We start from the raw sequence: 26,708 nt of genomic DNA on the forward strand, positions 1-26,708 counted from the left end.
CATAAAATTTCGAGAGTTTGAAGATTTGAAGCTTTGAAGGTTTGAAGCTTGGAAGATTTGAAGCTTGGAAGATTTGAAGCTTGGAAGATTTGAAGCTTGGAAGGTTTGAAGCTTGGAAGGTTTGAAGCTTTGAAGGTTTGAAGCTTGGAAGATTTGAAGCTTGGAAGGTTTGAAGCTTGGAAGATTTGAAGGTTTGAAGCTTTAAACTTCAAGATTTGAAACTTCAAGAGTTTGAAGGTTCAAAAGTTTTAAAATTTTAAAGATCAAAAGATCGAAAGTTCGAAAGTTTAAAAATTTCAATGTTTGAAAGCTCGAAGGTTTGAAGGTTTGAAGCTTTAAGAATTCGAAGGTTCAAAAGTTAGAAGATTCCATATTTCACTATTCGAACACGCAAAATCCGTAAATCTATAAACTCGAAAACTAAATATTTAAAAATCAGAAAATTTCAAGGTTTCCAAATCTTGTTCTATGAAATTATTTCTCCTATCTCATCCTCCGACTTACGATTCTATTAACAATCTCACTCGTTTCCAGAATTCTTTCACTGGATTCATTAGACAAAAATCTCTGTGTCCAAGCTTAAAGAAAGAATCTAAAATTTTCGTTGCTTAAAGTTCCCCGCGTATCGTTAGGGGCGACTTCCCTTGAAGTCAGTTTCCATAGAAGCTTCCTAAGAAAGGGGACCTTTGAAATCCCGTGTGAAATCTTACGCCAGGACACCCTGTATATCGCTGCGCACAGAAAACTGCAACGTCAAGGAAACGAACAATTAAAGTGGAGCAGTTATTCGCGTTCATAAACATCTGGTTCAGAACGACCCTCTTAGCGGAGCTTTTAATTTTTCATCCGCCGCGTGCGCAGGGAAGTATTCAATTTATTTCGACTTCTCTCTGTGTTGCAATTTTTACGTGCGCCAGTAGATTCTTACTGCAATTCAGAACTTCAACTTTAATGAGATACTTCCCTTCACTCGACTCCCCAACAATGGACAACAATTTCGACCAACAACGAAATTTTAACGCTCACAATGGAACAATGAAAGTAAAATGGACATTCTACTATTTATTTATATTCATGACAATACATTCGTAAAATCACAAAAGTTACCAATCGACACACTCAAAAATATACTAAACTAATTCAATGCGATAATGCGGGATTTTTAGTAGTTTAATTGCTAATCCTATGTTCATGCAACATTTTCGATACGCATAACACAAATCCAAAGTAAAATTTACAAATTCCTTATTCTCTTCCATAAGTTAGAAATTTTGGTTTAATCAATGTTTAACAATGTATCAATATAATAATCGACGCTCGCGTTTTTAGTAACTGAAATTTAGCCGGTGTACAGTGTGTTAAAAATTCTTCGGAGTGCAAAGGGTTAAAATATTTAACATTCTAACTGCAACATTGGAGCCTACAGAGTTCAAAGGGCTAGAATTAATTTCCCAATCATCCTCTCCCATTCACCTCCAACCGATTCACGCATTCTACTCAGAAATCAACGTTCCCGAATCAAATTCAACAGTTCGAATACACTCGGACACTCGATTTTCAACGGACAAAGGAGACAAGGGTTGAAAAGTCGGTCTCGTTCTCCGGTTCAATTGTTTTCGCGGATCGACTCCGGGCAATTTATCCGCGAGAAATATGGCCGCGATCGCGAGACTTATCGGCGTGCCGGTTCCTTCGCGTCGGAAATCACGCGGGATCGATCGGCGATATCGCTGACGTATCACGGTCCGCGGCCGCGCTCCGTGATGGATCTGCCGGGGGACGCTCGAACTTTTAACGAGTTCCCGAAGAATCCCGTCCGAGGTGATCGGTTATTATTCGCGGCCGCCGGAAATGGAATCCCCCGCCCCCGCGCCCCCGCCGCGTGCCACTTTCAGCGTTTTTAGATTTTCGCGAGAGTTCGCCGCCGGACGCGTCGCGTTTGTTCCTTCTTTTGCGGCTGGTTTTTGGTAACCTCTGATTTATTCGTTGCGAGAGATCAACCCTATGAACTCGAGAGGTGACTCCCAGTCGTCAGATGATTTCACACTGTAAAACTATGAAATTTGATATTTAACACTCTGCCGGCCGCTCATTTCTCGCATCGCCGTTACGCTGCTGCCGGCGAGATGTTTACTCAATTGTTCGCAACATAGTCAGTTGCAATGTAATTATTATTAAAGGCGTTAAGAAAATAAGTGGCTGGCAGGCAATGTGTTAATATTGTACCTTATATAACGTATCAATTTGAGAAATATTGAAATAAAGTAGCTTTGTTCCTCGATACATGTATGATTTCTCTGCGAGTTAGTTCCATGAAATATTGTCTTTGTCTCATCGGAAAGTGTTCAAGTATTTCTAGTGAAAATCTTCCGAGTGCAAAGGGTGAAAAGTGTATTAAAACCCAGAGTATTATGGTTTCGTGTTTGTTACTGTTATTGGGGTGTTGTTTATCGGTGGATGATGATGTTTATGTACCGGGACGCTGGGAGAATGTTCGATATAATTGTGTTTCGTATTGTATTTGTATTTTTGATATTGATGGATGTTGTTTATTCGCGGACGAGATTTATGTACTGGGACGCTGGGAGAATGTTCGAGATAATTGTGTTTCGTATTGTATTTGTATTTTTGGTGTCACTTTTGATATTCGTATTGGGATGTTGTTTAATGGTGGAGATTGATATGTTGATGGGTCATTGTCGAGATGTTTGAAATAATTGTTTCGTATTGTACTTGTGTTTTTGGTATTATTTTTGATATTGCTATTGGGATGTTTAATGGTAGAGATTGATATGTTGACGAGTCATTGCTGAGATGTTTGAAATAATTGTGTTTCATAGTATTCAGATGATATTTAATGTTAAAGATGTTGACGAGTCATTGCTGAGATGTTCGAAGATAATTGTTCCATAATACATGTTTTTAATCTTATTGTTATTACTATCGGGACGATTGCTAGAGCTCGATCGATTGAATTTCCTTAATTTCTCTTTCCCGGGCTCAACCGCATTAGTTTCCGAGCGACTCAATTAATATTATTAATCCGTTCGCCAAAGAACTCGTCCAAGGAACACTCGAAAGTAAAAAGGTCTCGCTCGGTCACGGAGCAATTTAAATTTCCCGTGCCGAACCGCATTAAGTAAGTCGCACGATTATGCGGCCGGAATATAAATTTCAAAGAATAATCCCCTCTTTACATGCTCGTAATCTTCTCGAAAACCGTGCAGCTTCTTTATTCGGGGACTCCTCCCGCCTGGAGTCGTGTCCACGTACCGGCAATTTGAACGCGTTTCATTTTCCTGTTCCTTGACCCTGCACCCCAATTTTTCCGCGACTCGCGTCGTCGTTTCACCCAACAAATAAATTTTCTTCCACCTTCCCTTCTCACTTCTATTTTCCTTCGAAACAGATTTCTAGGTTTGATTATGTTGTGATTATTATTATCACTATTACATTATATTAGTGTTATTTATTTTAATTATTGGTATTACTATTACAGAATATTGGTAGTAGTATTTATTTTTATTATTATCACTGTTACATTATATTATTACTATTATTATGATTATTATTATTACTTCTATTACATTATATTATTACTATTATTATGATTATTATTACCACTTCTATTGCAGTATATTGGTAATAATATTATAATCATAATAATAGTAATAATAAATATTATTATATTATTACAGTATATTTAACACTATTTCCACCGAAAGTGTCAAAAGACACCTTTCGAAGTTTTAACTTGGAATTATTTTCTCAGTTTAATAATTCGTCCTCAATTTTGGACATTTCCTGTAGTTGATTTTATAATCGTCATTGGAAAAGTCGAAAAGTGAATTCAGAATATACGATTGAACTCGGGAAATAATTTCAAGATAAAATTTCAAGGTCCCATTTGGCACTTTTGGTAGAAACAGTTGTTAAATTGAGAGTATTTAGATCCTCGTACGAACGGATGACTTCTCCAGAGGTTAGAGTTGACTTCTCCTTACGCGGAAACGGCAGGTTCTTATTTCGGTGAACCATTGTTTCCGGGTCGAGCGATTCCTGGGAATTTTCGGGATCGAACCCGACCACCGGGAAACTGCGAAATTGAATCCGGTCGTCGCGTCATTGCGCCCGATAAAAAAGAAACGAACAATGGCTTTCGTTGTTCGGCTCGGTTGCTTCGAGATCCTTTTTTCCCGGTTTTGTCCCGCGGGAAACAAAAGCTCTCCCCTCGCAATTTTTATTATATCGGTTTTTTCCCAGACAACTGGATCCGTCCGGTTCCTAAACGTCAGTTTTCTTTTCCGTCCGTTTTAGGCTGCCTTCTGCGTGAACGTTCGCTGTTTAGATCTTTCGTTCATTGAATCGACGCTCTGAACAACGCTCACTTCGTAACTTAATAAACTTACAACTGACATTTCTGTTTGCTAATATTCCAAGTCTCCAGCACTTGCATTAGCTGTTTCAATTTTTGAAACGCAGGGCAATGTAGAATATTGCAAAAGCGTAATGTACAAAGTTATGTCCAAGATATGTCGAAAGTTTCATTTCAATTCATTATTTATAAATAAAGTATGTTGAAGTTTATTTATTTATTTGTGTGAAATTGCCGGTCAATGTGCTAAAATTTTATAATCTCAATAATCACGAATCCAAGGGGTTAAACTTCTGTTACTTGAACCTCTACAAGCAATTCTCCCAATTCTGTGGCTGCGTTACAAAAACAAAATATACAAAGTTACATACAAGATATACCAAAAGTTTCATTTCAATTCATTATTTGTAATGTCGAAGTTCATTTAGATTGCTTCACTTTCATACTTGACAGAATAATAACCAGTGACATGAGATAGCTTTTACATAAAATTGCCAGTCGTCTTGAAATCTTATAATCTCAATAATCACAATAATCCACGGAATTAAAGAAACCTCTGTTGAACCTCCACAAGCAATTTCCTCGATTCCTTCCACAAACCATCCGTCACATCTGAATTCGTTTCAACGCAAGAGGTCAACCGCGAAGAGAGCCTATACTCCACAATGATTCCCGTTGTTCCACAGTCATCGTCCGTGAATCGTCCTGTAGGTGCACGGGCACCAAGCACAGCCGTGGCTTCTGACCCGTAGACGTCTTAGGGGCTGGAGGGGCGTTTTACATGCCGTGCGCTCGAGAACGGCAGAAGTGGTTGCTCCTCGGAACACGTGAAAGGCTATTCAAGCTTCTTGCGCGCGGCAATGATCATCTTGACGAGAACACTGCGGCAACATTTGAAATGTATGCGAGCCGGCCTGGGTCCCCGCATGAATCGTCGACTTTTTCTTCTCTTTCTTCTCCGCTCTTTTTTCTCTCCTCTTCCTCTTCCCCTCCCCTCCCCCGGTCACCCCTCGCGCTCTCGCGGAATTGACGTCGTTCGTCCTCAAAGAGCACGGAATAACCGTGCTCTCCGAGAACAACTCGGCCCGGCTCGTTTCGATAATTGGATCTTCCGGTAACAAACGCCGGGCCACGCCGAGGAAACTTCTCAGACTCGGCTCCCTTAAGATGGAATAATGGGGGATGCGTTGAACGGTCTGTTTACCATTTTTCTTTCTCGCTTCCACTTCCTTCTCGCAGCGGATCGAGGATGGACTGAGTCGCTGCTGGCAGTTCTCGTTGCGTATGGTTTGTAAGTTATAATTGAGGAAGCCTCGTTCGGTTGGGAAAATTCAGGGAATTAGCACTAAAACTACCGAGCAGTTGACTTTTGAAAATTTCGCTATTGAAACTCCAAGAGTGCTTCTGTTCCGACTTTCATTGATTTACGATTCAGTTTGTGTAGTGCTGAATGAATTTAATAATTTCTCAGAGAAACACTTGTTACCTTTCTAATTGCAAAAAGAAGACATCTCGGACGATCGGTGTAACACTAAAACTACCGAGCAGTTCAATCGACTTTTGAAAATTTTGCTGTAGGAACTCCAAGAGTGCTTCTGTTCGGACTTTCATTGATTTACGATTCAGTTTGCGTAGTGCTGAATGAATTTAATAATTTCTCAGAGAAACACTTGTTACCTTTCTAATTCAAAAATTACCGTTTGAGTCGGGGTGTACGGGAGGAATCGACGGCCGAGAAGGCCGGCCCAATCTCGCCCAAGGAACAGCGGGTCAAGTGGGACGATAGCCGCTCCGCGCAGGGCTAAAAATTAATTAATCCGAGTGGCTCGTTAAAACGCGATCCGGGAGAAGGAACGGTAATAATTGTGCGGCTCCCGCGGAATTGCTATTTATTTTGGTCTTCTCCGCGGGATATTGCGGGGCGGCGAACAATGGCCGCCGTGTAAGTAGTTCGATCGTGTATCGCGTCGGACGCGGTGTCCTGCTCGCCGAGTCGAACCGGCAGCTTTGGTCGGACGAATGGATCGTGCTCTGCGATCGGTCGACAGAGTTTTCTATTTCGAAATTTCAATAGTGAAACCCGTACGTCGCTGGCCGACTTAACACACTGCGTACCGGCTGATTTTTAGGAAACTGAATTGTTTGGATGGCGATTTTCACCGAGGTCAACTTATATCGCTATACATAGAGAAACTCAGATATATTGTTCTGTAATATATTTTAAATGAACAATCGAATCGAATGAAATTTTATATTTTTTCAAAGTTTAAGTTGCACAGCTAGGTGTCTTTATATAAAAACGAGATTTCCCGTTACCGGTACGCAATGTGTTAACTTCGTGCGACTGATCGGAAGCGGACTGTATTAACATTTACTTCAGTGGAAATATGCTGTTTATTAAGAGAATTCAGTAATACTGATAATAGTAATTTTAATAGTAATTTTAATAAAGGGTTCTGTGAAGTTACTTAGGATTAATGAAAAACTGATATTACAATTAATAATTAATGTTATTATTGATATTGTAATGTTAGCATTGAGTCGATAGTGTAGTTAGTATTACAATTATCAATAATTACGTACCAGCTAATTTTCCGTGAGATCAACTTGCATCGCTATACATAGAGAAAGTCAGATATCATATTGTTCTGTAATACATTTTAAACAGATAATCGATTCGACTGAAATTGAATATTTCTCGAAATACTGTGGTAGTTAGAAAAGTTCGTATCGAAACGAGATTACCAGTACGCAATGTGTTGATATTGTTTGTTATCTAGTCCTGTTGTAAAAAAGTGAATTGTATAGAAAAAGTTCACTCGAATTGGGATGGTGCAATAGATAGTTCCAGATTAATTCTTGCCGACGCTGCTTGTGGAACCAGCGGCAAGAATCTATCGCGAGCTCTGTGGCTGACTAATGTTACTCTTGTTCTACTTGGAGAAGAGTTACCACGGAGAATCAGAATCAGTTTATCAGTTCGTCGTTGTAAGTCGATCGCGAACATTTCACACGTTACGATAAATATTTTCTTCTATACATAAGTCGCGTCAACATCTTAATTATCAACGACTAAAATCTGAACAACAACTGTGTCAGGAAACTGAATAAAATCGCGACTGAACTCGCAAGAAATTTGAATTGATTTTAGAGCTGGACTAAAAACATTTCACACGTTACGATAAATATTTTCTATATATAAGTCGCATCAACATCTTAATTATCAACGACTAAAATTTGAACGATTGTGTCAGGAAACTGAATAAAATCGCGACTGAACTCGCAAGAAATTGAATTGATTTTGGAACTGGTATCGACTAAAAGTAAATAGAATCATGTAACAATTGAAAATCCGAGTAGAATCGCGAACGATCGGAGATTCGGTCGATCATAACAATAATTTCCTATCCGCGCGTAATTTCGTTTGGACAGCTCGAATTCATTAGTTAGGTCAGCCTCGTCATCCCCGTCGTTACACGAATTCGAGGAAGCTTATCCTTATCTGCGGATCATATTTTGATTATGCAGCGTTAAATTAATCCCCGGGTTAGGCGCTTCGAATTAGGTCCCGGTTAGGTACACTTAATTAGACCCCGGTACTAATTAGATTCGCCGGCAGTTCATAAATTCTAAGTTGAGTTAGAGTTTAATTGGTGATCGCGGGATCCCCGGGGCACGGTTATAATATTTCTGATCGACGTTGTTTATTTATGACGTTTCTGCTAATTATTTAATGATTAAATTCATCGGCGCCGGTACGCGTAATCGATTAGCCCCGGCCGTCCCGGCTGAAATTCGAAAGAGGAAATTAAACATTCCCCCGTTGTCGGGGGCCGGAATTATATTTCCCCACCGAATTTTCGCAATCCGGTCGTCCCGAAATCCAGTTACAAGTGGTCAATTACCGGCGTTACAGCGTCGAACGTTTCGCTGTGCTCCGCGAAATCGTTTACATATTTGCACTGTACAAATATAATGTTACACGGATATTCCGTTGCTCTGTAACTCGACGATAAGTTCTAGTGTAATGTTAACCCTTTGCATTCGAGAGGTGACTCTCGGTCACTTGATTTGACGCGAAACTGTAAAATCTGATATTTGATGAACTTTGTATAATGCCTCGAAATATTGCGATAAAATAGCTTTAAAATTCTTTAATTTCAAAGAATATCGTCTTTGTCTCGTAAAGAAAAGTTAAATGTTTCTACCGAGAAACTTCCGAGTGTAAAGGGTTGAAAATCTGTCTCCACATTCGAATTCGTGGAAGTACCAAAAATTCGTCGACTATTTTACGAATGTTTAGTTATCTAGGGTTAACCCCTTGTTCTACAGCGAGTGAGACTCGTGAAGATTTTCAAATTATTTTCAAATAAAATTAGAAAATTTAAATTCAGATGAAAAAGCTTTGTTTCTCATTTCACCTGTAATTTCTCTTTGAATTCGGTTAAAAATAACCATCGTCTCTGCCTAGTTAGAAAGTGTCAAGTATTGCTAACGAAATACCTCCCTCTGCACTTGAGAATAGTTTTCTAAATAAACATTCATTATCTTCCGTTGAAACGTCAATGATATTATCTGCAATTAACATAAAGAAATAAAATTTAATATTGAATTTTCAATTCTACAATGTTCTTCGGTCAAATCAAATGGCGACTGGAAGGCGCCTCTCGGTAAAGGGTTGAAAGGTTATTCAATGACATTTCTAATCTATCTAAATCTTCGTCCTCTCTTTCCGAATTAATTCTATTTAAAACACTTCATCCTCCACTTTGCGTTCAACTTACGTCGAGTCAGCGAGGTTCACCGGCGATTTTCGATTCGAACATCGATCGTTGTATACGACGATACAAATGTATCGATCCCAACACTGCCGGCGAAATGAGAATCGGCGGAAAGTCACGTTCGAATCTGCCACTGCTTTCGCGCGGGAAGTCGCGTCCGCTGCGTGACGCGCGAGACTCGCTGACCCCCGGCGCGATAATGAGGCGATTAACCGCGTCGCAGCCGCGGAACTCGAGGAGACAGGGAAAGGAAGAGGAGGGAGCGCGGATAATTAAAGAACCCGACGGCGATAAAGAGGAATAAGCTGAACTAGACTACTTCGCGCTTCCGCTGGAAGCCGCCGCGAGCCGTCATGCACAATAGGTCTCATCGATATTGTCTCCCCCGACAAATTGCTCGAGGGCGGATATCGATCGAGACCTTTTAAAGCGCTCCCTTTTTTTTTCTCCAACGAGCGAGTACTCGAGTCTCCTCGCCGCGACGGGACGCAAAGCTGATGTAAACTGACGAATAATTCCGATCGTTCGCCGATTTTCACTGTTGTAGCATCTAGAGTTTTTAGCGTGGGTTAAAGTATTCTCAAGAACAGTGAACGTGTTAATACTCGTGGCTACTGATGATCGAATTTTGTTGAATTTTGCACGTGGTGTGCTAATAAACTTGTATGTCTCGAAGGACCACCCGATATGATCGGGAACGAAACTTAGAAATGAGTAGGAGGTGAAGTGGACTTCGACTCTAGTGCCATGCGCTCGATCGAAATTGCTACTCGATACTTTGTAATCCTTGCTTCCTACTCCGTACTCTGTGCTATGTACTATTTGAGTTGATGCTTGTCTAACTTGTTTCTACCTTGTGTTTCTGATTATGTGTATCCAACCGACTGGGCCTCCCAGAGTCGTCCTCGACGACACCTCCGCAATGTCGTCTTCGCGGGGGTGAAGACGTTCCGGTTGGCCCTTTTAGATCTAGACGGTTGCGGAAGGGAGACAGTCCCCTCCCTTCTTGGGTCTCCCGAGTTGCTAATGTTAATAACTAATTCGTCCCGTTTGCAATCGTCGACCGTGGCAGGTAAAAGCGAGAAACGCTTTGGCTTTAATAACGCATGCTAACAGACGGGCTAGAGAGTTAAAAATGCTGGCGACTGGACGCCGGATGTGAACAATAGACAAGGAGAATCTACAGCGAGAATCGCGGGCCTTATGGGTTCAGGGATTTGCTGCCACGGTCCCTTCTCGTGATACCGTGAGGACGATTGCGAGTTACGAACGGGACGAATGCTCTTATTGTTACGAGAAACTACCAAATGTACAATATCCACATATGAATGAAAATAATTGATGAAAATAATTTCATCAAACGAGTATGGAGGCGCTTGAGAGTCTTCGGATAATTTTCGGAGGTTCTCTGGGATTTTTAGGGGTAATCGTGAATTTTTCGATGCAGGATCATCGCGGCAGACGCGCTGATTCGGTAAATAGAAGGAATGACAGTCGCGTCCGCTAATGATACGCTTTTCAATCTTTCATCGTGTTAATGGCTCCAAATAATTAAAGATGATCGCAATGCCGCGCGACGTTGCGTATTAACGAGCACGGGCTGTCGAATAAATTGTCGTACGTTAATTTGCATAGCTCATTACGGACGCAATCACAAAATTCATAACGCGCCCCGGGGCGTGGGAGGTGGGGGGAAATTTTGAGGGACGAGTACAGCGCCGACACACCGAATGCATGCGGTATAAGTTTAAAGATCAGCGCTCGCGACATTTGATTTTCGAACTGATGTTAAATGAAAATATGTGAAATTCTGTGTGGAACTGAATACAACTGTATCAGGAAACTGAATAAAATCGTAAATAAGCTCAAAGAAACTTGAAAAATTGATTTTGCTAAATAAGAATAAGTAAAATTCTTTACAAATTGAAAATTTGAACAAAACTGTGACCAGTCAGGAAACTGAATAAAATCGCAACTGAACTCAAAGATATTTGAAAACTTGATTTTAGAATTGGCATTGAATAAAAATAAATAGAACTGTGTACTAATAAAAAATCCGAAGAAAAATTGTGACCGGCTGTGAAATCCGGCTGCATAACACAGAAAGGTCGAAATCAGCACTTCCTTGCAGCCGCCATAATTCCAGACGCAAATCGCCCAGGGGAATCCCGTGCATTTATCCAAGTAGCATTCAGTTTCGCTGGGTGAATTTCCAAAAAGGAAGCCGTGGGCGTGTCTCGCGTCCATGTTTCTCAGTAAAACTGTCCCAAAGAAACTGCAAACAAAAAGGAACGGAAAGATCGCGAACGGGAAAAGGAAGACGCGGTTTTCCCCGCGGAAAAGACGCAATTTTCCGGCGAGTCGTCGCGCAGAGTTATTAGTAGCGTCCCTGGAAGAAAACTCGATGACTTCGAAAGTATGGGTGATAGAAACGAATGTTTGGGACAAAAGTTGTAGGGTACAGAGTTGAATATATGGTGGTTGCGTCTTTGTACACGTCATGGGGATATTATAATGTTTTTCAATGATAATGGCCATTTTAAGCGTCGATTCCAACGTCGCATAGATAGAGAAATGAAACTTATTCCCTCGAAATGTTAATTTTTCGATGAAAATCATTTCGTATAGCATGAACTACTTAGCAACCACATTGGTAGCCTTCCACTTTAGTTATCCGAATAGTTGAATTTTGAGGTTTCATTCACATTGCGGCCGAATGGCCGTTTTCTGGGCAAAATTCGATAACTTCGAAAGTATCAAATTTTATAGAGAAACGGAGTTTATTCGTATAAAATTTGGATTTTTCGGATGGAAATCATTTTGTATCGCTGGGACCACTTAACGATACATTTAACCTTCAATTTTTGTTACGGGAGTTGTCGGATTATGGGGTTTTATCCAGAGGTGGCCGTTTTCTGGATGAAACTCGGTAACTTGAAAAGTATGAGTGATAGAAATAAACGCTTCAGACAAAAATTCTAAGGTACAGAGCTAAACACGTGGTGGTTATGTTGTTGTCCACATTATGGGGATATTATGAAGTTTTTCAATGACATAGCTATTCTACGTTTCGATTTGAACATCGTATAGATAGAGAAACGGAAGTTATTCGATGAAAATGGTTGTTCTCCAATGAAAATCGTTTCGTACACCATGAACTTAGCGACGCGTTGTCGAATCCGAATTTTCGGGTTTCCAGGGGCGGCCACACCGCGCGCCGTTAGAGGGAAAAAAGGGAGAGGCTCGCGCGCGGTGGATAATTCGGCAAGTAAATACGGCGTCGAATAGATTGGAGCTTTGTCGCGGCGACAAATGGCGATTCGATATTTTTTCTTCTCTGCCGGTCGTTCGTTCGCCGCTGTCGACAACTCGCGGGAACGAGCGACGGTTCGAAGGGGAGCGCGGTTCCTCGTTAGTCGTTGTTCCGCGTTGCGGGGATTGTTTTCGGTAAATTCGCGTGCGGGCTTGGGCGGAGGGAAATTTGCGAAAGGTCGCGGCGGAACCGTAGCTCGTCGACAGAGGACGAACGGCAACGCGGAAACTGGAACTGCGCGATTGGGGAAATGAAGTGTGACAGAAAGACTGTATATTCACGAATACGTCTGCTTCGACGCGAAACAAAAGAAGTACAAATTCTGATACGTTTCTTATCTATTGTGATGATTTACGTAAAAACATAAACAGAAACATAAACATAAACACTCTGTTAATGTGTAATATAGGTCAGTGGACCAAAGAAGATGTTTATTTTATCTATCTGGTTTGTGAGACCAGATATGTTTTGTAACTTGGTTACTCTGGCGTACCGAGTAAGTTTTAAATAATTGACAAGGCTCGGCTTGATTTATCGGACTGTGTGTCCCTTTATTTTCTTGTTGATAACACTTGTCCTGATACTATGATGATACTGTGATCAGTGACACACACACACACTTTATCCCGATTACCCAAGACCCCCAAAAATTTCGACAGCCTCACGAATTCCAAACTACCCACTCGGTCCCGAACGTTTTCTATTCAAAGTTTGCCCAAGTACTCCAGAATCTCGCTCATTTTGTAATTTATCGCATCTGCGCGGAATAAACTTTCACGCCAGGAGAATGCCACAGTATTTCCTTTGTTCTCCGCTTTTCCAGCTTCGCGAGATCCAAATACATTTCGAGACACTTTAATTTCTGATCGGCCTCTCTCTCTCTCCCTCCCTCTCTCTCTCGACTGTTATTAATTAAACGAGGAACGCTTTGAACGTTATAAAGGTCGTTCTCATCGGAGGTTTTTTTCATTTTCGAGTTGTTTGCGCGCGTCGAGTGGCCGCGATAGATCGCGGCCCGATTCGACCCGATGATAAGCGGCGCGCGCGCGCGCGCCCCAGGACCGTTTAAGAGCTTCCGATACCTTTCATCCACTCGTTCTGATTCATCCGATTCGTTGCTTGATTGTTTTTCGTGCGGATCGAAGAAGTAATTGCGAGAGGACTACGGATGTTCGCGGGAATCACCGTTCTCAACGGGAGATCTCGCGACACCAGCGTCGAAATTCGATCTCGCGTAATGCAGGGTCTCGCGCGACTTCATTTGGAAATATACTGTTACTATAGTATAGATAATGAAAGAGTGGATCTTGAGTAATCGAGAGCTAGGAATAAATTTATGCATTTAATTAATTAATAGAAAAAAGAGAAACTACGTGCTGATCTCTTGCTGTTTAAGTAATTAAATGATTTGTCCGTGACTTAGTCTTCCAAATATGAACAGTTCGTCTCGTCGAAATGACGACGTTCTGAACTCCAATGAGTACCGTCTTCATTCGTTTCGACGTCTGACGTAGACGTGGCCGTGCCTGGGTTGGTAAACGTGCCAGCAAACGATCCGCCATTTTACAGTCGAGCGAGACCGCCGGATTTTTATCCTCTGTTCCCCTTGGCTCGTTTAAAATGTTGGTTAACGATAGCGGATGGGATCATAATTCTTGCCACGCGATCTCTCCTCGAGCTCCCACCATCTGTTCATTTAGACCATTCGCTCGTTTACCGTAATTAGCGATCGCGGGCCATTCCTAACGAATCACCGGCGAGCTTCAACTGCCCGGTTTACGATTCGCTTTGAATCTTCTCTAAAAGACTCCGTAAAACCGTCAATTCGACGTTGAAGAATCGGCACGTCTACTTCGATCACCGAGTGCTCGAGTTAATGCGTTCAGTACCGATGACGCCTTTCGGCGTCATCGTGAATTTATTCACTGCTTTGAATAGACGCATCATACCAAACTCAACATAAAAAAAATTCAAAAATCTATGCAACGATGTAACATAAATATTAAAATTATAACTATCGAGCTGTTAAATTAACTTTGAAATTCCACTGTAGAAATTTCAAGAGTGCTATTGAGATTAATTGATTTACAATTCAGTTCCTGTATTGCTAAATCAATCTTTTTAATATTTTCTCAGAGACATCTGTTATCTTTTTAACATTAGAACTACGTACTTCGATTTCTTTGTTTAATTATTGATATCTTCGAAGCACTGAATATTTGAAATGATTTTGAAAATAAATAGCTTCATTCGAGTACTATAATGAATGTCCGAAGAAACTGAAAATAATCTATTGCTACAATTTTTACAGGAATCGCATATTAATCGTATTAACCCTTCGTGGACCAACATCTACATTTCGGCGAGATGAAAGTCTCATATTTAAAAAACCAAATCGCGGACGAATGATTTGATTACTCGAACAGCAAGATATCAGTACGTAGTTTCCTTTTTTACATTAATTAAGCTTCATCTGTTGAAGGTTTCGTATATTTTATAGAATCTCCGCCCGCAAAGGGTTAAACACTCGGCAATTCTACTGTTAATAATCGTAAAATAATATCAGGAATCATTCACTTCGACCCGTCTGGTAATTCCAGCGTTAAAAAACAGATCCAAGCATAAGAGACTACGCAGCAAACATGTTATTCGCAAAGGAAATATACACTCCCATGTTTTCGTTACGCGAAACGCGTTGATGCCGCTGATCGACGCTCGCGCGGCAAAAAGGGGCAAACGATCCGAAAAAGGCCGAGAGATGCGGCGAAAAATCGGAAACACCGCGGAGCGACGGTGTAGCGATAGCGCGAGGTGGCCAGTGGATAATCCGTGCGCGGCTGGGATCACGGCAATTACTTGGAGCGGCGTTATTAGCGATTTATGGCGGTAATTTGCGATCCGGGGGCTGTTTGTCCACAGTGTGCAGCGAGAATCCGGGGCTGAGCGGTCGTTATCACGCCGGACTGTGGAGTGGAAAACGCTGGTCCTGCTGCCGCTTGTCGACACGGTCCGCGGAGGGCTGCGATACTTGCAGCTCCTGGTCGTCGAAGTCGTTAAACGCAACGAACCCGTCCTCCACGTCCACTTCGAGCTTCAACTCCGCGCCCGGGACCACCGTCGCCACCTCCACCACCGCCGCCATCACCGATCAGCCGCAGACGAACAACTCCGAGGCCAATAACAATCCCATCGTTCACTCCCAGGCTCGCTCCACTATCGGTTCGTATATTATTATCGTATTCAGATTTTTTATATTCGAGTCGCCTGGGAAACCGACGCGGTTCGCCCAATGTTTCCTAATTTTATTTTTTTGTTTATATTTATTTATAGTCGCATCAACACTTGGCTCATTAGCGACTAACAGAGAGTTTACAGTTGTTCATTAGAGTTAACCTACGTATGTGACATAGCTAAGAATTTTATGATTTTTAAATGGTATCCCAATAGCTTAGGCCAATGATGGAGGGTTGATGTTCATTAATTATAATTAGGAGCTCTTCGAAATCTCGATTTTATATAGACACTTAGCTATGGAACTTCGCTAATTACCACGGTATTGGAAAAATATAAGATTTATTTTGAATTGATTATCTATTTGAAATATATTGCACAATATGATATTTGAAAATTATGTTATTATATTATAATATGTTTTTTGAAAATTAGCCGAAAATATACCGTGTAACGTATATAGAATAACGTACATAAAACTACTGAGCAGTTGAATTGATCCTTTGAAATTTTGAAATTCTATAGATACTCTAAGAATGCATGTATTGAAACGTCAAATTGATTAACAATTCAGCTTGAGTATTGATAAATTGAGCTCAACTGTTTCTTAGAGATATCTCATATCTTTTTAATAATTATGGAAAGAATTTCTCAGCGCACATCAGTATCAGTGTGAAAGTGAAAAATGAATGTAAATATTTCTAGTTCACTTTCTGGAAACGTTAAATTCCAAAACGATTACCAGCGTGAAGATTCATCTTTGTCTCCACAAAACTGCCCCATAAAATTCAACGAAATCGATGATCATTCTATCAGAATTCAATTTTTCCCGATCGTCATCTCAGAAGCGAAACAGATACATTAAAATTGCATCGTTAAAAAGAAACGATTCATTAACGACCAGGACAGAGGCGTACGAGTTTCCCGAAAGGCAAATTTGCATAAATCAACGCACCTCCCGTAGAACGTATCATCGATATCGCCGGCGCGATATCGATCCCTACTTACGCGAGTTTCGATGTACATTTATTTAATTAACGAACGTAATCACGAACTCCCTGAGTTCGAACGCGACAACAAAACTGCGGCAGCGTATCAACGAATTCGAACGTCATCATCATCTTCGGGTGAACATCTGCGACCTAATTATCACCGCATAAAACTCGCCGTTCCGTTGATCGTTAATTAGAAGCTCGACGATGCGCCTTGGGAGAACAAAAATCCCCTCTTAGTATCATCCATTTCTCGCGTTTAACGTCCTCGAAGCTGTTCCAGCGGCGCCGCGAGTACGGCCTGATAAAACTCCCGGCAAAAAACCCGCTGGGAGAGACTCGTTCCGCCGAGATGTACACAGATTCCCAGGTTTTTCCTCGCGCGCGAGCGCGAGTTTCGAAATTCTCCGCCCCCGCCGTTCCTACCGTTCTCGCAGTGATAAGTCGGCGACGTTAACGAAGCCATTTCTCGCACGTTTCCCGGCCATTTGTTACTTTTTTCCCTTGGCCCGGTTCTATCTCTACCGCGCCGCGCGCCGGGAGCCGCGCAACGCGCGCCGCGTACCAGTTAATTAATCCCCGGGAGCGCGAGCGTCGGAATTACTGCGAGTTCCGCGCTCGATCCGTGGCCGTAGCTTCTTCCGCGCGGAACGGAGCCAGCGTTTCGTGCTTACCGGCCCTTCACGCGTCCTCTTTGCGGATTAATGCCGCCGACCGCTCGCGTCACTTACCGCTGAGACCTGCCAAGTCTTACTCGGCGTCTCTCGGACTTCGTTGATCGCTCTTCTTTGAAGTTCGCTTATTTTCGTCTCGGTGTTTTGAGTTGTCTCTCGCGTTTGTCTTTCGAGCTAGATTCTGTAGCGTTGCTGAGGGTCTCAGTGTCTCGCAGAATTTTGGAATATTTCTGGCTCAGGCAGAAATCAGTTTTTTGTTTTCGGTTGGTTCGGTTTTTCAAGCTTTCGCAGTCTTTTTTTCAGTTTCTCAGTTCGTTTTATGAACTTTTGAGGTTAGTTATATTTTTCAGGCTATTGAATTCTTCTGGATTCAGGTACTGAGACTTTTCGGTCTGCCTTTTGGATTCTCTCAGCAGTATCTCTGAACTTTTTAGCTCGTTTATCTGTTTTTAAGCTATTGTCTTTAAGAATTTCAATTTGAGACTCTCTGACCCTTAAACTCTCAGATTCTCAGGCTCTGAGACCCTTGAAGTCTTAGCTCCTTAATCTCTCAGACTCCCAGACAACTAATTTCTCAGACTTTCAGACGCTCAGACTGTTAGACCCTTAAAGTGTCAGGTTTTCAGACTTCCAGACCCTTAAAGTCTCAGGTTTTAAGGTTTTCAGACCTTCAGACCCTTAAAGTCTTAGCTCCTTAATCTCTCAGACTCCCAGACACTTAATTTTCAGACTCTCAGACGCTCAGACTATCAGACCCTTAAAGTCTCAGGTTTTCAGACTTCCAGACCCTTAAAGTCTCAGGTTTTCATATTTTCAGACTTTCAGACCCTTAAAATCTTAGCTCCTTAATCTCTCAGACTCTCAGACACTCAGATCCTTAAACTCTAAAACTCTCAGTTCCTCAGTTCCTCAGTTCCTCAGTTCCACAGTTCGTCAGTCTTTCAGTCCTCACCCCAACCTCTGACCTCTACCACTGACTTCACCTCCTCTTTCTCCCAGTTTCTCCATCTCTCAGTTTCTCCGGCTCCGTCTCGGTCTCGGTAGTTAATGCGGGAGTTCTCGAGACTTCCAACGGTGGCTTTGAAAGTTCGATCAGTTTCCAATCAGCGAGTTGCACTTGGCCTGGACTGACGACTTCGCGAACAGTTGGCGAGCAGCCCTGATAACGTCTCTCCTCGTTGGGGAAACGTTACGGTTCTCGTCGCTGACGCGTACGGGGAATTCGAAAGTAACGCGTCACACTGTCAATATTATAATCTAACGATCGAACAACCGTTCCGATAACTTACACGTTACGAAAAGCTACACGTTCCTAAAGAATCTTTTCAAATTACTATAATCAAACTGTACTCTGAAAATAATTCAAATTCTCGAAAACGTATCACATTCTATAATTTTACTGTGTCGAATCAAGTGACCGAGAGTCACCTCTCGAGTGCAAAGGGTTAAAGAGTTCGGAAGTTAGTTCGAAAAGGTATAGTTCAATCTGAACAATCGCAATATTTCAGTCTCCTCGACTTGGTAGCTTTCGAAGTTTGTTAGCGCTGTTTGGACAGGAATGCGCTCGCAAATTTTATGGCCGGCCCGTATACACAGCGAGCTAACATTTTTCTCACTTTATATACGGCCGAAGCGAATACGGGCGCACGGGCGCGGGATCCGCCGAGAGAAAACGTTTTTCGAAACAAAGCTGTTATTTACAGAAATTCAGTTTTTGACATTCACCTGGGCGCGCCGCCGGTACGCTGGATACTCGCGTGTCCGGCGAGGTGTATCGGTAATATCGGTAACCTCGATGTATTCACGGCATATTCGATACTGTAACGCACAATGAAACAAGCGTGATGCAGTGTTTTGTACAATCCAGCGTATTTCGCAGCTTCGGAAAGTTACGCGTTAGAAACCGGTGCGAAGGAACGACGCAACGTATCGTTGGCAGTTATATTTTCGACAGTTGTGAAAACCTGGCGAATAGTAATAAAACATAAATGAATTGAAAGTTTTACCAATACGACAGTCTTGGTTCTTCGCAGTATTCAATGAAACAGAATTAAAATACAAATCAATAGAAATTTCAATAGGTCCATTCCTATAATTCCTATAAAACAGTAATAAAAATTATAAACCATTGAAAAGTTCAACGCAAGATTTTTAGTTCTTCGCAGTTTTCAATGAAACAGAATTACAATACAAATCAGTCGAAATTTCAATAAATCTACTCCCATAATTCCCATAGAACACTAATAAAAAATCATTCAAAGGAATCTTCGTCCGCAAACCCTTGTTAACCCTTTTTAAGGAATCTCGGAAGATAAAATGTTCGTATTCAAAAGAAAACTCACAAACAAATGATGTCATTAGTCGAACAGCAAGAGGTCAAACCGTAATTTCCTTTCTTTCCATTAATTAAGCAATTGATATGTAATTCAGCTTCAACATACGAAGCTAAATTACATATCAATTCCTCAAACAATGAAAAAAAAAACTACATACTAATCTCTCGCTGTTTCAATAACCAAATCATTCGTCACTTATTGTTCCAACTACGAAAATTCGATCTCTCTAACGTCGACATCCGTCCGCAAAGGGTTAGAGGTCGAGGCAGCCGGTGGCGTGCCAATTCGATAAGAGAAAAAATGACAGTAAGGCTCTCTCGGCCGGGCGCGCCGATGGCAAACGGAAGATCATAGGTTACGCGGGCCCGGTAATTAACTGACTGTCGTTTTACCTCGTTAAACATATAGTGGACTGTGATAATGAACCCATCCCGTTCAGCTCCGATCGATATCCTGTTCGCTGTCGCATTTGTCTCTCGCATCGGCGGCGAGTCTGTTCCACTCTTTGCCGGGCATCTGATAAGCCGCGCCCTCGCGGGACGAGGAGCCGGAAATTGTACGCAGGAAGCCTCTGTATTACGCAGATAATCTCTTAATCCTCGATTAACGCGAGCCGCGGGAGGTGTCGCGTTATTTTTTTTTCGTTCGGCCATTATCTCGGCTCGTTTCCCGTGTATATTAGCTTCGTTCGTCTCTCGTAATCTCTCGCTGGCTTTTGTAATCTCTCCCTCCGCTTTACTCGCCGGTTTTTCTTCGGGAAGATTTTCTTAGTTTTGAAGTTAATTTAGAAGTTTGGAAGTTTGAAGTTGGATGTAGACTTGGACTTCGAGGTTTATTTTGTGTGGTTTCTTTTTTTAGAGCTTTAGGTGGTTCGTTTGGATGGTTTAGTTCTGTTGGGATGGTTGGATCTTGTAATTGTAATGAGATTTGGAGGTTATGGATTTTGATAATTATTCATTTGGATTATTATGGATAATTATGGATAATTTGGATAATTTGGATACTTATTGATAATTATGGATAATTATGGATTATGGACTTGGATGATTTACTATTTGGGGCGTTGGATCTATTGAATATCTCATTCGGATCTTTGGATTTTATAATTGTATTGTTTCGATCTTTGGATCTTTTAATTATGTCACTTAGACCTTGTAATTATCGTGTTTAGATGTTTGGATCCTATGACTATCTTATTTGGATCCTTTGATCTTCTAATTATCCTCTTTGCATCTCTTAATTATCCTATTTAGATTTTCTAATTATCTTATTTAGATCTTTGGATCTTATAACTATCTTATTTGGATCTCTTGATCTTCTAATTATCCCATTTAGATCTTCTTATTATCTTATTTAGATCTTTGGATCTCATAATTATCCCATTTAGATCCAATTATCATTAGATCTCTAGATCCTACAATTATCCTATTCAGATCTAATTATCTTCCTAATCACCCTATTCGACGCATTATTAGATCCGAATCTCTACATCCTTTAATTAGTCAATATTCCCGCAAAACCCCTAATTAACCAGCTATTCCCTAGTCACATAATCCCCCGAATCATGTAGTTATTTAATTCAGACCACCGACGTCTCCAGTCGCTTCAATCGTGTCTCGAAATCCTGTACTTGCCTCATCCGAACGTTTGAATCCCCGAATCGTCGGAATTGGATTCCCGAATCTTCCCAGCTTCCAGATTAAACCGATCCACCGAATCTCCCGCGTTTCTAAATTGGGTCCCCAATGGTTCTAGTCGTCTATTCAGGATCTTAGGATCCTCCGACTGTCTCCTCTCTATCTATAACTTTCCCCGCGGGTTTTCCGCTATCAGCTGTTTTCCATCGGCAGATAAAATCCTCGGATTCCACGATTCCGTTTCGAACGTTTAACCGCTCGCGCTGGAAATGAATTCAGAAATTTGCCAGTCTCCTGCCATGAATTCTGTTTTTACCTGTTTCACGCTGATATGTACTCTTATTTTGTTTGTTAATCGTTCTGTATAGAGTGATACATTTCGAAGTAATCTAATAGGCGTAACGCAACAGGATTATGCGTGAAAGACATCATTGAGAATTTTGGGATAGAAATGTCTCGAACACAAGTGGTTAAACGTCGAAACGGAGAAATGTGAATGACAGAAAGAAAACAATGGGAACCTCGCGAGCAACGCCAGCAATTCGGTTCCCATTTTGCTCTGTTAAGCAACGGTAATCAGCGTTTCGAATCAGGCTAATCGAATCCCGACTCGTGAATATTAACAATTCGATGGCTTTAATACGCCGGAATGTTTTTGTTTACCTGCGACATCACGGAGCTGTTTACTATTTTATTATAGCAGAGCGCATGGCGAAATGATCCGGCGATTCGGAAGGTTAATCAACGAGACATTCCGCTAACTCGATTCTCTCGTGACAGTGATCGTGATAGCAGTAGGAATAACGATTTTTCGAGAGACGTGTCATTTAATGATATTTTATCCAACAATATTTCATATAACAGTAATTTATGCAGCAATATTCTGTATAACAATATTTTATTTAGCGATACATTATGTATTAGTATCTTGTCTACTAATTAATCATTATCAATACACATTCTACTAACTAATTATCTATGAATTTACTCGTAAAAGCAATAATAGCAGCAGTAAGAATATTTGACGGTTTAAAAGTGTCATTTAATAATATTTTACACAACAATATTTCATGCAACAATATTTTAAGCAACAATATTTCATCTGACAATATTTTATACAGCAATATTCTCTGTAACAACGTTCCATCTGTCAAAATTCTCTTCAACAATATTTTATTTAGCGATACTTCATCTACTAGTATCTCCACTAATAGGTAATTACCGATACACAGAACTTCAGTAATTCAATATCGATAGAGCCGGTCCGCGAGCCACGTTTCCCTCGTCTTTCCTCGGTAATTCGAGTAGTATTTATTTGGTTAAGAAAGTAGCACCTGCATCTAGAAGTTGAGTTCAATGTCGTCGGCGGGGTGGTAATTCATTCGATTACTTTCCACAGTTGCTTCCTCAAATAGGCGGTCTATTTGCCTGTAGCGGTAGTTCTAGCTCAGAAGTTGGCTAGTTCCCGGTGCCGCGGCGCTTCGTGCTACGGCCTAACCGAATTATCACGGGGGTTTAGCGCATTTCAAAACTTTGCTCGCGAGCGTCGACATGCGCCCGAAGTATTCGTTTCTATAACTGAGTCAACTTGCTATTCAATTCCTCTACCGTTTTACTTAGTATCTTGCTCTAAAATGCCTACCCGAAACATTGGAACGAGGGAAACGCGGAGATTAAACGAGACAATTGAGATATTAAATTATTTTCCTTGATTACCTATGAATTCAATTTTCTTAGAGTTTTACCTAGTACCGTGCTCTAAAATATGAAAACGTTAGAATAAGGAAAACACGGAGATAAAACAAACAATCAAGAAATTATATAATTTACTTCATATATTTTAGTGGCACTTTATTAGACATTAGTTATTAGACATTTCAATGAATCTCAAAGAAACTACCCTACAATTATCAGATTTCCCACACATCCAAATCTCGCACCAAGAAGGAAAACGAAAGATCCAATAAATATTACACCATTTCCCATTTCTAGAGGCACTATAAAAATCAGTTAAAATTGCTAGATTCCAAAACAACCCGGAGCGCTAAGGGTTAACGACCAAAATTCAAACGCGCTTAACGCATTCCGAGTTCGACCACTTCCATGGACTCGAACGTTCGAAGACAAAACGTATGTTCGAGCCGGCGAATCGTCGAATAATCTCGGGATCGCGGATAAGAGAGCGGCGTCTCTCCTCTCCCGGGGATCCTACAAAATTGAACAACTTTCACAGCGCTTTCTGCGCCGCCATATTTGCCCGGGCCGTATATACACGGTCGGAAGGCAAATCTACCGGGTTCTCCCGGCCGGTATCCGCAAATATGGAAGTTCCGGGGCCGGGGAAAGAAATAACAGAGCCGAGGGACCGTGTATCAAATACTCGAAAACTGGAGCTCCCGCAATAGCGGCGTCCGTTTCAACTTTTTCCATCGTGCGCTCACCGTCAACTTCGGCCGGGCACTCGTCGCGGGGCAACTTCTTTCGTTTAAACGCCGCCGGTTGTCGATCGTTCCCGGTTACAACCGGGGTGATTCGGGGAAGAAACGGGACCGAACGGTTCCGCTCGCCCCGCCACGCCGCCGATATTTATTTCTGCCTCGGATATTGCGGCGACCGGAAACTTGTTATTGCTGCGGAGAGAGAGGACGATTGGTCTCGTTTCGAACATCGAGTATCCTGCAGAGTAAGCAAACGAATTTCGAGGATAATAAACCGGAGTAACGGGGATCGTACCGCGGAACACGGGATCGACGGAATTCAGGGGTAATCGGAGTTGCGAGAGGGTAGTTCCCTTGGCACTCCAGATGGTTTTGTAGTCGTGTTCGCGTTTTTCCGATCTTTGCGGCTCATTGAAGTTTTTACTGATTTGTGTTAACCCTTTGCACTCGGAAGCTTTTCGTTGGAAATATTTGAAGATTTTCGGGCGAGACTGTAGGCTCCAGTATTGCACCAGGAATAATATTAAATATTTTAATGAATTTCAATGAATAATTTCTCTTCTACACCGTCTAGTTTCAGAGATACTTTTCTTTTATCATTTAAGACTTCGATATATAGTTCAATGTTTCATAAAAAGAAACATTAGGACTTCAACCCCTATGATTTCTTTCTCAATAGTAATAGATACAACCACTCTACCATTCAATATTTATTAAAAAAATAGAAAAATCGGTATATTCTATGCCCCTGTTCGCTCCAATCCATACTAATCAATTACACACAAATATTCAACCAGCATTCAGAAGAATCAAGTAACATTCTCAGTATCAATTTAACACGATATCACAAGACAAAGGGTTAACAGCCCCAATCTCGAGTAAAAACTGGAAACCAATCGACTCGTGGAACCGTCCCGGTCACCGTATTTCCCCCCGAATCACCGTAGATTCCCGATCCGCGCGAAATTTAAGGCTCGACTCGTCGGGGAGTAGTTAAGGGCGGCTCGCGGCGGCGTTTAAATGGTAATCGATTCCCCGGGAACGGGCCGAACGTTGATTTACAGGCCGGCGCGATCCTGTTTCCGTTCGGGACGCGTCGCCCGGCGTCCCGGTCTCATTCGATTTTCTTGGAACGGGCCCCCGTCGCTCGCCCCGATGTGTATTCACGGTACAGTTACGATTCAATAAAGCATCCAGCCGTTCCGCTGAATGGGACAAAGCCTTCCTTGCGCCGGAGTTATTACGTCGTTGAAATATAAACGATCCCGGAGCCGGGCGAACATTTTATTCGGCCCCGTCGATCCTTCTTCAACCTTCCCTCGCCGATCCTTCGGCGATCCTCCTTCTCACTGGCTATTGGCTGCTGCGCTTTCGTATTGAGAGTCGATTCATTAAGGGAAAGACTCGTTCGTCGGGAATTATTCATGGGGAACGATTTATGAAGAGGGAAGTACCCCGTGATTTTTGCCTTCTCACGCATCGTTTCGAGATTCCACCGGTATATTGATAGCATCTTCTGATTGATCGAATATTTCAGCTTCGATACATGTTCGGAAATGTAGAAATATAGTTGTTGGTGGTCGGAGGTTCGGGAATCGATGTTTAACGCGTTAAATAACACGCGAGTCGCCATAACCGGCGCTTTCGAATTGAATCAGTCGTGACGCGCGAGGTAATTCACGTCGAATGGGAATGTTTAATGACGTAATTAAGTTGATAATAGCGTGATGGAAGGATTGTAGAATAATTAGTAATTGTTTCTACTTTTCTTTGTGAAACGGTCAAGATTTTAATAGTAAATTTTGTATGATGCTTCGATACGTGAATCATTCGAATAGTGTTTTCTCTCGATGTCAATGAAAAATGTCATCTGCGGCTTATTAGAAAATATTGAGCATAACCAATGAGAAACGTCCGGAGTGCAAAGGGTTAAATTCTGTAAGGGAAAGTAACCGTGAAACGCTAGATTTATAAAATGTCATGAAACATGCGTATCACGCGCCGGACGCGCGGTTGTTTAGGGATAAACCCGGCGGCCATTGATGCGCTCGTTAATCTGTAACTCGGTCCGGCGGATGTTTTACATTGGATCCCGTGGATTTCGAGGGGAACGTTTCCCCTCTGAGCGAATGTTTCGATTTTACAGTGGATTTATGCAGTTGAATGCACTGTTTCTTTCTGTGACGGGATATTATTCGTTGAACGATTCTTGCCAGGCTAATTACGAAATAAATCGGCCATCTTGGCGGCGGGACTGAATGTTCGGAGGCTGAGGGAGCCGTCAATGGGTAATCGTGAATGTAACCTTCTTTTCAGCGTTTGTGAAAGAAAATTGTAACTGGAGGATTTATATCGCGTAATTGTAGGAATTGTGGAGAACGAAACGAGGCGAAAAGTTCTCGTTAAATGTCCTCGGGTTAATTGAATGCTAATATCACAGTGATGAACGATAGTAAATCTCGTTTTGATACGAAGACACTTGTCTAAAGAACTCTGTTAATTATCATTGTATTTCGAGGAATATTCAATTTCATTCGAATCGATTATGTTTAAAATGTGTTACGTTAACGATATAATATCTGAGTTTCCATGCGTAGCGATATAAGCTGATCTCACTGAAGATTGCCATCCAATTCAGTTTTCTGGAAATTAGCCAGTGCGCAGTGCGTTAATCATTGATAATCGCAATACTAGTTACACCGTCAACTTAATACTAACGTTACTATATCACCAATAACATTAGTTATCGATTCCAACGAAACGAAACGAAACGAAAAACTGCACCGTCGAAATAACAAAAAGCTGCGATTATAGCAATCAGAGCCAATCGGCGATCGAATTACCCGAGCCGTTAGTTTCGACGCTGAAATTCAGCGGAACGTAGGTTTAGAGGTCGACGGTCGAAAACGAGGATGCTATAAACGATTCCTA

At 41.6% G+C, this 26,708-nt stretch overlaps 2 protein-coding genes across 5 annotated transcripts in view; one reads left to right on the plus strand and one right to left on the minus strand.

The window, feature by feature from the left end:
* MED7 (mediator complex subunit 7) overlaps positions 1-26,708 on the minus strand; it is a 239,458-nt gene that overhangs the window by 27,337 nt on the left and 185,413 nt on the right. The gene's annotated exons all lie outside the window — the stretch shown is intronic.
* Btk29A (tyrosine-protein kinase Btk29A) overlaps positions 1-26,708 on the plus strand; it is a 237,658-nt gene that overhangs the window by 26,288 nt on the left and 184,662 nt on the right. For 3 of the 4 annotated variants that reach the window (XM_076367696.1, XM_076367695.1, XM_031970912.2), the window contains exon 4: positions 15,389-15,688. The exons of the other annotated variant lie outside the window; for it this stretch is intronic. In XM_076367696.1, the coding sequence (XP_076223811.1) occupies positions 15,389-15,688 (300 nt within the window). The remainder of the gene's footprint in view (positions 1-15,388; positions 15,689-26,708) is intronic. 4 annotated transcript variants of the gene reach the window in all.

The sequence above is a fragment of the Nomia melanderi genome, chromosome 5 (genome assembly GCF_051020985.1).
Source record: "Nomia melanderi isolate GNS246 chromosome 5, iyNomMela1, whole genome shotgun sequence".
In the NCBI taxonomy this organism is placed as follows: Eukaryota; Metazoa; Arthropoda; class Insecta; order Hymenoptera; family Halictidae; genus Nomia; species Nomia melanderi.